The sequence below is a fragment of the Macaca fascicularis genome, chromosome 9, assembly GCF_037993035.2.
Source record: "Macaca fascicularis isolate 582-1 chromosome 9, T2T-MFA8v1.1".
Classification (NCBI taxonomy): domain Eukaryota; kingdom Metazoa; phylum Chordata; class Mammalia; order Primates; family Cercopithecidae; genus Macaca; species Macaca fascicularis.
The window spans coordinates 111223620-111237889 of record NC_088383.1 but is presented as its reverse complement, the minus strand read 5'-3'; the positions used below and the strand labels follow the sequence as shown (position 1 = coordinate 111237889).

The 14270-nt window shown below is 45.8% G+C and overlaps 1 protein-coding gene and 1 long non-coding RNA gene across 2 annotated transcripts in view; both read right to left on the bottom strand.

Moving 5' to 3' along the window:
• Positions 1-46: 46 nt before the first annotated feature.
• ELOVL3 (ELOVL fatty acid elongase 3) lies at positions 47-3282 on the bottom strand. Its single transcript, XM_005566280.5, has 4 exons — positions 2982-3282; positions 1871-2002; positions 1066-1217; positions 47-810 (listed from the first exon to the last, which is right to left on the bottom strand). The coding sequence occupies exons 1-4, from the start codon at positions 3080-3082 to the stop codon at positions 383-385; spliced, it is 813 nt and encodes a 270-aa protein (XP_005566337.1). The 5' UTR covers positions 3083-3282; the 3' UTR covers positions 47-382.
• A 5346-nt stretch (positions 3283-8628) lies between these two features.
• LOC135965179 (uncharacterized) overlaps positions 8629-14270 on the bottom strand; it is a 36936-nt gene continuing 31294 nt past the window's right edge. The window contains exon 3 of the long non-coding RNA XR_010578083.2: positions 8629-8883. This is a non-coding gene — a long non-coding RNA (uncharacterized lncRNA). The remainder of the gene's footprint in view (positions 8884-14270) is intronic.

The window sequence follows — 14270 nt, the reverse complement described above, 5'->3', positions numbered from 1 at the left end:
CCTTGGTAGCAGCGCTCTTTCCCCCCAAATCCCCAAACTCTCAAAATTTTGTTGAAATATTTAATTAAAAAAATAGAGCAAGAAGAAGAAAGATTTCTGGATAGAAATTAAACAACTCAGCTCTTGGGACCCTCCTCCGTCCCACCCCCCATCCCAGGGCCTTCTTGGCCTTCACATTAAAAACAGAAACATCAAAGTAACAGACCACACCCCCATCCCAGGGTCACCCTTCTTGTCTCAAAAATTCCAGCCACCGTGGGGCACGCGTCCTCTGGGGAAACCATGCAGGTAAGGCAACCTAATCATTCTCCCAAAACTAAGCCCAGCCTCTTGGTGCCCTGGAGAAGAGAGAGACTGGAGCTTCACTGTTCTCTCCAACCCTTCACTGGCTCTTGGTCTTGGCTTTGACCTTGGGCTTGATGTAGGTCTGGCGGAAGAAGTGGGCAAAGAGGATGAAATAGGTCATATACAAGATGAGGGACCAGAATAAGTGTTCCATCGTGGTGTGGCATCCCTGTTCCTGCCTCCAGATGTACGCAAGGATGCTGACGATGGCTCCTACAAACATCTGCAGGATCTGCAGGCTGGTGATGAGCATGGGCAGCATCTTGGGGGGCTTCACGTTGGCAGCCTTCAGAGTGTAGTAGGTGTACATGAAGGCATGCACACTGAAGTTCATGGTGACGAACCAGCCTCCTGCAGGCACTTGGTTCTTGTATCCAAAGCTTGTGTACACCAGCACTGTGCTGTGGTGGTACCAGTGAATAAAGATGAGTGGCCGCTTACGCAGGATGATGAAGGCTGTGTCTCCTGGGAGACGGAGAATCATAGTTGGCACACCACCCAGTGCTGGGACCACCCTCTGCGCTGGGTGTAGGGACACAGGAGAAATTCTCAGGGGAGGGAAGGGGTCTTTGTGGCAGAGAATCTATAGAGGAGCTTGGGTGAGAGGTATTATTGGGACCTAGGGGTAGGAAAGGGACTTTCAAGGGTATGGGTGAAAGGAGGGCCCTGTGGAGGGATGCAGTTCACAAGGCACCAGAGAGACAAAGCCTTGCCACTCACCGAGTTCTATGACCTTGCTGAGAAGAAAGACCCAGGACCAGAATTTGACTGTAGAATTACCAACGAAGTTGACAAAGCACATGGTTTGCTTTAGGCCCCCGGTAAGTATCACAGTTCCCATAAAGCCCCACATCCTCACTGCCCCCAGGATACTGAAATGGGACAAAGGAAGATGGTATAAGTGTCATCCCCAGGCACCAATCCACCCTTCCCTCGGCTTGGCCAGGTTACTGTGTTCCAAGCTCTACCACCTCCCCACCTGTCCACGGGGCTGGGTCAAAGCTCCTGAGAGCCTGAGGCCAATCTGGTAGATCCAACCAATAGTCTAGAGGAGATGAGGGCTGGAGAAAGATCAGGGAATGCAAGGGGATGGGACTGAAAGTTGAGTTAAAGAATGGGGTTCTTGGGAGGGGTTAGGAGCCTAGGAGGAGATGTGTGGAGGGATAGGGGAAGACTGAAGGAGTTTGGGGGAGAAAATATGGGGAAGTTATTGGAGGGTCCTGAGAGAGGGTGTTAGGAGGTGAGAGCATTAGAGACTGGAGAAATGTTTTACAAGTACAGACTATGAAGGCAAGAGGGAAAAAGCAGAGACCACCAGGTAGGGGTCTAAAAAAGAAGGAAAACAGGATAATATAATAGAAGAGGGTGAAGGCTGGGAGGGGAACTAAAGCTGAGAATGAGATGGGGAGAGTGTTACAGGGCAACTTGGGGACAGGATGGAGGTTGATGCAATCGGGAAAGCTTTAAGGCATAGAATGGAGGTCTAACGTCTAGAGAAGAGGCAAGGAGTGGGATGGGGTCTTACCTGAAGATTGCAAGGCAGAAGGACCAGAGGATAAGGGGCCCCTGCAGGTTGAAGCCCTTGCGTTCCTTCATGTAGTTCTGCCCCACAGGGATGAGAAGCAGGTAGATCAGGGCTATGGGGAATGAGGTTGCCCTGGCAAGCAGAAGGCAGAGGGGATGGGCTCATGGGTGGGTGCTGATTAGAGAAATGCCCACTTATCTCTCCAGGTGAGTGCTCTGGGTTGGAGTCCCAGTTCTGCCACTTACTAGCTGTGTGACATTGGAAAAAACAACTTAACTCTCTGAGCCTTGGCTTCCTAATTTGTAAAGGGGGAATACTACATCTCTCCTGGGAGTACTAATGTATACAAAGTACCTAGCACAGGGCAGGGGCTATGTCCAAGGTTTCTGTGATTATTGCTCTCTCAGTGGGGTTAGAGGTGGGTGACAGCTGTCTGGCCCACGCCGAGAAGCAGTCCAGGGCTGTGGTGTAAAAAGAGTGTGGCAATAGCTTCTCCCTGGTTGGGGCGCCTAGAAGCAGCCCAGGGCTGTGGTGTAATAAGAATGTGGCAATAGCTTCTCCCTGGTTGGGGCATGGCAAATTGGTTGGAGCATAAAGTCAGACTCCAAAACCTCTGGGGAGCTTTAGGGCAAAGCCAGAGAGCTCTTCCAGGGGAAAGCTTGGAAGAGCTCTCTGACTTTGCCTCCTTCTCCGCAGCAGGAACGGTGGAGCACCTGGGGAACGATGGGATAATTGTAAAGGGTAGGCTGTCCCCGGGCCCCGCACTGTGCACACACGCTTACACACACAGCCATAGGGGACGTGGAAGTCATCTAGTAAGGCTTCAGATCAACCTCACGCCTCCAAGACCAGTTCTCACTACACGCTGTCTTTGGCTTCTGTATGTTTCCACGTTCTCCCTCATCCTCTTATTTCTGCTTGCTTGCTTTCAGCTCTAATGTCTTTGAGGTGCCACATACTACCTGCACCTCGGACAAAGGTAGTGTTAAATCAGTACGAGGGAGTCCCGTAACTCTGTTCTGTAAGAAAATCATTGCGGGCATTCAATGCCACCCCCTTGCACCCTGGCCCCAGGGCCCTAGCATGGCCTTTCCCTCTTCCCAAGTCTCACCAATACTCCTCGAAAAAGGGCCTCATGTCCTTGAACAGCTCGAAGTTACAGGGCTGGAACAGCTGATTTACTTGATGTGAGACATTCATGGCTGTGACCATCTAGTTTTGCAGACGTCGAGGTCCAAAGCTTGGAGGCGCTGGGCGAAAGGCTGGGGGCTCCAAGGATGGAGTGAACCTCGGGGCGAGACGGAACAGAGCCGGGACAGAAGGAACCCCTGGGCAAAGCGAGGAGGGCGTCGGACCTATGCACGTGCGCGGCGGCGCAGCCAGCTCTCCGGGGCGCAGCCACCGCGATATATAACCCGGACTTGCAAAGCTGCCGGCCCGGACGGCGCGCGGCCCCCTCCCTGCGCCGCGCCGCTATCCAATCTCGACCAAGATACGCCTCTGCTCCGCCCCTGGGGCACAGTCCGCATTCTGATTGGTCATCCTCATGGGCCCGCCTGCCAGGCGTTTCGCACGCCCCGCCCCAAGTCCCGTCGTAGGCCATCGCCCGCTCACTTCCCCAGCCTTTTCTCCCTTAACACGTCCCCCCAATCCTGTGCGGCCTTGTGTGTGTACCCGGACAGGCCAGTCTTACCTTGGCACTGTCAACCGTGGCCTTTGCCTCGGTTTGCTTTAATCTTAACCTGCTTAGCAGTGAGGAGAGAGGGAAGGTGTCCTTAGGCTTTGATGCTCTCACCCAGAAATGGAGGCTCCCTGAGATCCTGGGAAACCCAGGCCTGTGATGAGGAAATACTAACCTGGGCAACGCAGAGCTTCTCCTGTAGTCCCTTCCACCTCCTAGCTTCGAGTCTGCGGTTGTGAGTGGGTGGAAGGAGATGAATTTTAATAGATTTTATTGTTGAGGTTGTTGATGTTGATGTTTGGGTTGTGGAGGCTGCTGTGGTTTCTTTATAGTTTCCTGAATTCCTGAACTGCTCCAGACTGACAGTAATAACCATGGAGAGAGGAAATGGGGTCACCCTCTGGGCTTCTGGAATTATTGTCTTCAGGTTTCCTGGAGGCCTCTTAGGGTTTAGGGAGGGGGAGAGCCACTGTATCTCCCCAAGGCCTGCTGCTTTCTTTCCCTAACCAAATCTACTTCTTTTTCGCCTGTGTAACCAGCCCCAAAGAAATAAATGTTCTAAAACTTTTACAGTTTTACTTGACTGTCCCGTATTTCTTTCCTAGGTTTTGTGAAAGCGAAGGAGAAATACAAGGCTTGAGGACAGTTTCAGATAAGGTGGAGATTTGCAAAAAGTTCTAAGAAACATAGATACAAAGTAATTGAAATCAAAATGTGGGTATAAATGGCTACGTGCAGTAAAGCTCTAGAGCCAGAGGATCCAGGTAGGAACCCCAGCTCTACTTCCTGAACCTGAGCCACTGTCTATGGGAGGGTGTAATGAAAGTCCTATCAGTGCCATCTAAGTGACTCAAAAGTGCATCCCTTTGTCTCTGTACCTCATCACCTCTCACCTGATCACGTTACCTGGTTGCACTGCCTCCTTCTCTGAATACTGCTCCTGCTCTTCACTGCATTGCAATCAGAAAAGAGTTCCTGTACCTGGCTGATTACCAGATCCTTGAGCCTCAGCTGCAGAGATTCTGGTCCTATACATTGTCTCAGACTGTACTTGGAAAACCACCATTTTCTCTTTGCTCATCCAAAAAACAGTTCTGCTTTCCTGCTTAAAAACCTTCAGTGGTTCAGCCGGGCGCAGTGGCTTACACCTGTAATTCCAGCACTTTGGGAGACCGAGGCGGGCAGATCACGAGGTCAGGAGATCGAGACCATCCTAGCTAACACGGTGAAACTCCGTCTCTACTAAAAAATACAAAAAATTAGCTGGGTGTGGTGGCGGGAGCCTGTAATCCCAGCTACTCGGGAGGCTGAGGTAGGAGAATGGCGTGAACCCAGGAGGCGGAGTTTGCAGTGAGCTGAGATAGCCACCGTACTCGAGACTCTGTCTCAAAAAAAAGAAAAAAAAAAAAAAAAAAGAGAGAGAAAACCTTCCGTTGTTCCTGATGGCCCCATATATAGCCTGACATCTAATCAGATGGTGATCAACACATGTCTGATGGATGAATGAGTAAATTAAAAAATGAATATTACAAGAATAATGCCATCTAGGTGTTAGAAGACCCAAGTTCAAGTCCCAGCACCCCCATTAATGAGCCATGTGATTTTAGGCAAGTTACCTAACCTCTGTGAGACTCACATTCTACTTCAGAAAAAAAATGCATATAGTCATACTTGCCTGCTTATCTCACAAGGCTGTGATTAGTATGCAAGCCAGATAATGTAGGTGAAATGATACTATGGACTAGACACTTGGAAATGGCAAGATGAATCATTACGGGAGGTTTACAAATGCATATGGAGAATATATACTCAGTCCTGGATTTCTCTATAAAGATATTTTACATTGTCTTTCCCTGTGAGGTTTAATGATGAGGCTTGGAGGAGGTGTATGTGGAAAAGGGAAAGAACAATCGGGCTGGGCACGGTGGCTCACGCCTGTAATCCCAGTACTGTGGGAGGCTGAGGTGGGTGGATTGCTTGAGCCCGGGAGTTTGAGACCAGCCTGGGCAACATGGTGAAAACTCATCTCTACAAAAAGTACAAAAATTAGCTGGGCACGGTAGCGCCCACCTGTGGTCCCAGCTACTCAGGGGCTGAGGAGGGAGGATCACCTGAGCCAGGGAGATCAAGGCTCCAGTGAGCTGTGTTCATGCCACTGAGCTGTGATCACACCACTGCACTCCAGCCTGGGTGAGAGTGAGACTCTGTCTCAAAAAAAAAAGGCCAGGCGCAGTGGCTCACGCCTGTAATCCCAGCACTTTGGGAGGCTGAGCGGGCAGATCACCTGAGGTCAGGAGTTCAAGACCAGCCTGGCCCACATGGTGAAACCCCATCTCTACTAAAAATACAAAAATTAGCCAGGTGTAGTGGCGGATGCCTGTAATTGCAGTTACTCGGGAGGCTGAGGCAAGGAGAATTGCTTGAATCTGGCAGGCGTGGGTTGCGCTGAATGGAGATTGCATCACTTCACTCCAGCCTGGGCAACAGAACGAGACTCCGTCTTAAAAAAAAAAAAAAAGAAAAAAGAAGAAGAAAAATCTTCAGAAATTATATTCTAGAGGAAATGTTCCTTGACCCTTGGACTTGGTCTGGTACCCTTATTTTATACAAACTGTTCTCAGAGCATGGTATTTCTTTTCTTCAATAAGAGTTTATAATCAGTTAGTTTTGTGATTTCTTGATCAATGCCTGTTTTTCCTACTAGTCCTTGAGCTCCATGAATGCAGGGACTATGTCTATTTTTTTTAAATTTTTTATTTTGAGACAAAGTCTTGCTCTGTTGCCCAGGCTGGAATGCAGTGGCCTGATCTTGGCTTACCACAACCTCTGCCTCCTGGGTTCAAGCGATTCTCGTACCTCAGTCTCCTGAGTAGCTGGGACTACAGGTGTGTGCCACCACACCTTGCTAATTTTTGTGTTTTCAGTAGAGACAGGGTTTCGCCATGTTGGCCAGGCTAGTCTTGAACCCCTGACCTCAAGTGATCTGCCCACCTCGGCCTCCCAAAGTGCTGAGATTACAGGCGTGAACCACTGCATCCAGCTGAAATATGTCTGTTTTTTTCATCATTCTCCTAACCCTGAGCATAACCCAGGTAATATTTGTTGTGCAAGTGATTGAATGGAGGAAATCCTTGGCATATCAACCTGAGTGACATTCTTTTTTCTCCAGGATAAATACTTCAAGTCTATCTTTTGTGCTGTCATTGGTTTTTTTGTTTGTTTGTTTGTTTTTGTGCCCCCCCCCACCCCCGCCAGTAGCCCTCCTGAAAGCCTCAGCCTAGAGGAAGATGTGGTAAGCATGGGGTGGTGTGAGCAGATGAATAACTGAGCAGGCTTTGGAAGTTTATAGAACACCAATCACTTGTATTACCTGGTGCCAAGTAGCTGCCTGCTGTATCTATGAGTTCTCAGCCCAGCTTCTCTCCCTATTTCCAACTGCCTGTTGGGCAGCTCTACTAGCATGTTCTGCTAGCATCCTTAGAAATGCACACCCCAAACAGAATTTGTTATCTACCTCCAAAATAGACTGTTTTTACCAGCGACCATTTATATAATTTCTCAGGCTGGAAATTGTGAGGTCATATTACATTCTTCTATAAGACACAAGGTCCTGTCATTTCTTCTGGAGGTGGCATGGTCATCAGAATGCCTCTATTCAGATTTTATCTCTGCCAATTACTACCTAGGTAACCTTGGTGAAGACATCATCAAACATCTCATGGCCTCAGCTTTCTCATCTGTAGAATGGAGGTAACTACCTCAGAAGGATGTTTATGAGGATCAAATGAAATAATATATGTTAAAGAGCATTGGCGGGACATAGTGGCTTTTTTTTTTTTTTTTTTTTTTTTTGAGACGGAGTCTCGCTCTGTCGCCCAGGCTGGAGTGCAGTGGCTGGATCTCAGCTCACTGCAAGCTCCGCCTCCCGGGTTCACGCCATTTTCCGGCCTCAGCCTCCCGAGTAGCTGGGACTACAGGCGCCCGCCACCTCGCCCGGCTAGTTTTTTGTATTTCTTAATAGAGACGGGGTTTCACCGTGTTAGCCAGGATGGTTTCGATCTCCTGACCTCGTGATCCGCCCGTCTCGGCCTCCCAAAGTGCTGGGATTACAGGCTTGAGCCACCGCGCCCGGCCGACATAGTGGCTTATGCCTGTAATCCTAGCACTTTGGGAAGCCAAGGCAGGAGGATCACTTGAGGCCAGGAGTTCAAGACCAGTCTGGGCAACAGAGTGAGACTCTGTCTCAATTAAAATAAATAAATAAATAAATAAATAAAGAGCATTATAAAATGTAAAATGTTGAGTAAGCATCAGTAATTATTTACAAAAAAAAGTGACTTTGTACAAATTTCACCTTCTTTTTTTTTTTTTGAGATGGAATCTCGCTCCCGTTGTGCAGGCTGGAGTGCAGTGGCACAATCTCAGCTCACTGCAATCTCCACCTCCCGGCTTCAAGCAATTCTCCTTCCTCAGCCTCCAGAGTAGCTGGGATTACAGGCGTGCAACACCACACCTAGCTAATTTTTGTATTTTTAGTAGAGACAGGGTTTCGCCATGTTGGCCAGGCTGGTCTCGAACTCCCGACCTCAGGTGATCCACATGCCTTGGCCTCCCAAAGTGCTGGGATTATAGGCATGAGCCACCGCGCCTGGCCTGAAATGTTGTTTTAAGTAGGTCAGATAAAGGGTTAATGTGCATACTACATAAAAAGCTTATTCATAGTCTTATCTTCAACCCTTGGTAAATGGCTAAGGATACAAACAAGCTCATTTCATAGACTCCAGTGTGTCCAAATCTGCCTCTCATTTGCTGCCGGAAAGCCTTTCTAAAACACATGAACTCATGTCATTCCTCATTAAGAACAAAAATAATCCTCAGGACAAAGATCCGATTCCTTAGTTTAACCCTGACCATTCGTTTCCAGCTAAAATCCCACCATCCCTCAGCCCAGCATTCCACATTGTAGCCATAATGGACAACTCTACATACTTACCCCTTTACCTCTCTACGCATCTTTCCCTCTTCCCATACATCATTTTCTCACCTGGACAAATCTTAACTCTAGCTCTAGCTCTAAAGTCACTTGCCCTGCAAAAGCCTAATATATTTGAGTCAGGCCCTTCTTTCTTTGTCTTTCATTCAAAAACCTTTGCCCAAACTGCCTGCCAGTATTGTGCTTCTACCTGTGAAGTACAGTCAGTCATATATTTTCTATACTATTCTGGTTCCCTCAACCTATCCCAAATGGTCATTTTCACTAGGTCACTCATCCTTGAGGGTAGCACATGGTGGACACTCAAAGTATGTCTGTCGCTTTGAATTGGGTAGGTACCTAAGAGGAAATACAAACAATAAACTTTTTTTAAAAGACTCAATTTTCTTAGTAATTAAGGAAATGCAAATTAAAGACTGTGTGTATAGTGTGGTTCCAATTAATAGCCAAGCAGAAATTAAATACCTAATGCCAGCCACAGCTTTGGGAAACAGGTGCAATCACACCTGGCTAGTGGCCAAGTAAATTGATATAATCCTTGTAGAAACACACTTAAGCAACACTTAGCAAGAGCCGCTGGCATGCTTTGACCCAGTGTCTCACGTAGGAATTCAACTCAGTGAAATAATCCAAAAGAAAAAAAACTGTATGTATTAAAATATATATATTTTTTACATTCCACTGAACATTTAATAAGTTACAGTTAGCTACAACTTTTTTAAAGGGACAAATTATAATGCAAGTTATTTATTCAAATGCTGACCATTAAAACACCATCTGAATCATGTCAAATAATATTCATTTACTTTTGTGAAATGTGTTAATGAGAACTTAAGAATTTCTATAGAAGGCTGAGCATTTTCAACATCCCCAGCCTACATGAGAAAAGACTGTATTCTCTTACTGGTGATTCAGGAAATACAATACAAAAGGAGCTTCAACTCCTATGTGGAGACAAGGCTGGCATCCACAATAGATGGGCTCCAGAAAACAATCATGCAGTGTTCCTGTTTTGGTCTGAGAACCAAGACACAAAATCTGATCTAGGGTGAAACTACATATAAGACGTGGAAAGGACTGGACCAAGGGGCTCACTGTATCTGGGGGACCAAAGAGAAAGTAGTGTGCAGATATTGCTTTGACCTTAAAATAAATGTTAAATGAGACAAAGAAGAAGCCAGGAGCCTTCTTACAACCATTCCAGGTCAGCAGCTCCCAAGATATTTACTTCAAGGTGGTTGGTAGGAAATATAAATGTTCACTGGCTCTGACTCAACAATTAAACCATCATAACAGATGCAATGTTGAGGAGAGGCAGCTGTCAAACCAGCTATAAACTCAAGTGAGGATCAGCTTGAAAGATGCCTATTATCAGTGTCTGGGAAGATTAAAAGAAAAAAAAAAAAAAGGCCATGTGAGGTGGCTCATGCCTGTAATCCTAGCACTTTGGGAGGCTGAGGCAGGTGGATCACCTGAGGTCAGGAGTTCGAGACCAACTTGGGCAATGTGGTCAAACCCCATCTCTACTAAAAATACAAAAATCAGCCGGGTGTGGTGGCACATGCCTGTAATCCCAGCTACTCTGGAGGCTGTGGCAAGAGAATCACTTGAACCCAGGAGGTGGAGGCTGCAGTGAGCCGAGATCCCGACAGAGCAAGACTCTGTCTCAAAAAAAAGATAACATGAGACTTTTTTTTTTTTTTTTGTCTTAGAGACAGGTCTTGCTTTGTTGCCTAGGCTGGAGTGCAGTGGTGCAATCATGGCTCACCACAACTTTGACCTCCTGGGCTCAAGCAATCCACCCACTCGAATAATTAGGATGACAGGCATATGCCACCACATCAGCTTTTTTTTTTTGTTTGAGACAGGTTCTTGCTATGTTGCAAGGTTGGTCTTGAACTCCTGGCTCAAATAAGCCTCCCGCCTTGGCCTCCCAAAGTGCTAGGGTTATAGGCATGAGCCACTTCACCCAGCTGAGACTGTTAATCATATATAAAGAGTACTTGACTAGCCACAGAAAATATTAATAAGCGTGGTTTTCTTCCCCTTGAAAACCAACTTGTTTAAAAAATTGAATGTTCCCAATGCAAAAAAATGATAAATGTTCCAGATGATGGATGTTAATTGCCCCAATCTGATTAGTATACATTATATGTATCAAAACATCACTATTTGCCCCCATGAACATCTACAATTTTACTTGTCAATTAAAAAAAGATTAAATACTTTTTTAAAAAAGTAATGATTTGTAGAGCAGGTTTCTGATGATTGTAGACTGGATTGTAAACCTTTTGTAAATGCTTGCATTTAGTGGTATTTGTGATTTGATTTGCAGTGAACGGTCAGTCATAAGTAATACATATATAGACTATTATTCCTTTATTGTAAGTAGCTTGTTGCAAAATAAATATGTTAGCTATTAATGAAATCATTTCAAAAAGGAAAAAAAAAATTAGCTTTACAAAGTAATACCAACTGATTAAATTTCAACCTACTTTAATTCCCCATCAATGGCCCAATAGCCTGGAACATTCAAAGCAGTTTCTTTGACTACCAAATTAGTTCACCATTACTAAAATGTATATTTTAGGCCAGGTGAGGTGGCTCACACCTGTATTCCCAACACTTTGGGAGGCCGAGGTGGGTGGATCACTTGAGGCCAGGAGTTCAAGACCAGCCTGGCCAACATGGTGAAACCTCATCTCTACTAAGAATACAAAAATCAGCTGAATGTGGTGGCCCGCTCCTGCGGTCCCAGCTACTAAGGAGGCTGAGGCAGGAGAATCGCTTGAACCTGGGAGGCAGATGTTGTAGTGAGCCAAGATAGCACCATTACACTCCAGCCTGGGGAACAGAGTAACACTCCATCTGAAAAAAAAGAAACAAAACAAACTATATATATATGAAAGTCATATTTTAAGTCACATGTTAAGTCAGTGGGACTTAAAATAATAGAAAGCTGGAAGGCTAGGTGCGGTGGCTCATGCCTGTAATCCCAGCACTTTGGGAGGCCGAAGCAGGTGGATCACTTGAGGTCAGGAGTTTGAGACCAGCTTGGCCAACATGTTGAGACCCTGTCTCTACTAAAAATACAAAAATTAGCCGGGCGTGGTGGTGCGTGCCTGTAGTCCTAGCTACTCGGGAGGCTGAGGTAGGAGAATCGCTTGAACCCGGGAGGCAGAGGTTGCAGTGAGTGGAGGTCGAGCCACTGCACTCCAGCCTGGGTGACAGAGTGAGGCTCTGTCTCAAAAAAAAAAAAAAAAAAAAAAAGACAGCTAGAAACAACTCACCGATGAATGATTAAATTATTGAATTTAGCATCACAACAAACATTGAACTAACATCACAGAACAGCTTGCATCTATCAGAATATGGAGAAACATGAAACTATGTTTATAAAATAATGTGAAAGAAAAATATTCAAAACCGTACCTATCCTATTACCTCAATTATCTAAAAGCAATAATGTTCCTAAAGACTGAAGTTGAAAAGAAGCACTAAAATGTGAAATCAGTTGATCGTGTGGGTGAGATTACGGGCCTAAACTTAGAAGTATTTTAAATTTTCTTTCATGTTGTTTTAAAACTGATACACATTTTGGAATGCTTTGCTTCCAAGAAATAATGCTTTTTAATGGCATAAGAAATGTGCAGAATATTATGTTAAGTTTCAAAATGTAGGATATCAGACCATATGTACAGTATGGTCTCAAATTTGTTGACTAAAAATGTGGAGGCAATTCAGATGGGAAGAATGTTTGTAAAATTTTTGTAAGAAAAAATATGCAAGAAAACCATGTAGAGAAAGAAGATTGGAAGGAAATATACCAAGATGCTAATGTAATTTGTCTCTGAATGACAGAATTTTAAAATTGTTCTTATAATGACTGAATGTTCAAAAGTAATAATAAATATATTAAAATTTATTGGATTTGTCTTTTTTTTTTTTTTTTGACACGTGCTCTGTCACTAATTTACTTCTCTGCTTCCAGTTCCCTACCCTGGTATCCTGCATTCCCTCCTAAACTCATAGTTTCCCCAGTATTTTACTGTCTTGTTTTTTTCTTGATATTTCTGGCTGTGCCTTTGTGAGATTTTCTTCCCCTTCTTTCCGCCTCTTTAATGCTGGTTCTTCTTCTTCTCTTTTTTTTTTTTTTTTTTTTTTTTGAGACAGAATCTAGTTCTGCTGCCCAGTCTGGAGTGCAGTGGCGCGATCTCGGCTCACTGCAACCTTCACCTCCTGGGTTCAAGTGATTCCCCTGCCTCAGCCTCCCGATTAGCTGGGATTATAGGCGCCCACCACCATGCCTGGCTCATTTTTTGTATTTTTAGTAGAGGTGGGGTTTCACTATGTTGGCCAGGCTGGTCTCGAACTCCTGACCTCAAGTGATTCACCCGCCTCGGCCTCCCAAAGTGCTTGGATTACAGGCGTGAGCCACTGCGCCCAGCCTAATGCTTGTTTTTTTTTTTTTTTTTTTTTGAGGCGGAGTCTCACTCTGTCGCCCAGGCTGGAGTGCAGTGGCCCGATCTCAGCTCACTGCAAGCTCCGCCTCCCGGGTTTAGGCCATTCTCCTGCCTCAGCCTCCGGAGTAGCTGGGACTACAGGCGCCGCCACCTCGCCCGGCTAGTTTTTTGTATTTCTTAGTAGAGACGGGGTTTCACGGTGTTAGCCAGGATAGTCTCGATCTCCTGACCTCGTGATCCGCCCGTCTCGGCCTCCCAAAGTGCTGGGATTACAGGCTTGAGCCACCACACCCGGCCAATGCTTGGTGTTAAAGTCCTGTCCCTGAGCCTTCCTCGTTCTCACACTGTGCTCTCTTTCATATTTAACCCATTTTCATGACTTTACCTATCACTTCAAATGATTTATCTTGTTTTAAAATTTTTTTATTAAGTAATTAATTGTTTTAGAGACAGAGTCTTTTTGGGTTGCCCAAGCTGGAGGGCAGTGGTATGATCATGACTCACTGCAGCCTCAATCCCCTGGGCTCAAGCAATCCTCTAACCTCAGCCTCCTGAGTAACTAAGACAAAAAACATGAGCCACCAAGCCCAGGTAATCTTTTATTCTTTGAAGAGATGGGGTCTCATTTTGTTGCCCAGGCTGGTCTCAAACTCCTGGGCTTAAGCAATCCTCCTGCCTTGGCCTCTCAAGGGCTGGGATTGTAGGTGTGAGCCACTGTGCCCAGCCTATCTTCTATCTTGACCTCTCCTCTATCTGCTTGGTCATGTTCCAGTTGGCCATTGGGCTTTTCCACCTGGGTGACCTGCCAGCTCAGTGTGGAGAAATCCAGTTTACCTTCTTCCCGGACCTGTTCCTTTGTGGAATTCTTTGTTTATATTAAAGTCACCATCAGATTCCTAGGCAGGACTGGCTAAAAGTTTGTGATACCTAGTGCAAAATTAAAATGTAAGGCCTCTTGCTCAAAAATTATGAAGAATTTGCCTGGGTATAGTGGCTCCTACCTGTAATCCCAGCACTATGGGAGGCTCAGATGGAAGGATCATTTAAGACGAGGAGTTAGGGACCAGCCTGGGCAACAGAGTGAGACAGTTATCTTTACAAAAAAATAAAAATGAAAAATAAGCAGGGCCACAGCAGCATGTGCTTGTACTCCCAGCTACTCAGGAGGCCGAGGTGAGAAGATCACTTGAGCCTTAGAGATAGAGGCTACAGTGAGTTATTTATTATCTCACCACTGCACTTTAGCCTAGGCAACAGAGCAAG

Excerpts from the sequence above, each read along its gene's own strand:
- ELOVL3 (XM_005566280.5), bottom strand. The coding sequence starts at position 3,082 with ATGGTCACAGCCATGAATGTCTCACATCAAGTAAATCAGCTGTTCCAG. Across the intron at positions 2,003-2,981 it reads CCCTTTTTCGAGGAGTATTG|GGCAACCTCATTCCCCATAG; the intron begins GTGAGACTTGGG and ends TCTGCTTGCCAG. Across the intron at positions 811-1,065 it reads CAGCAAGGTCATAGAACTCG|GAGACACAGCCTTCATCATC; the intron begins GTGAGTGGCAAG and ends TCCGTCTCCCAG.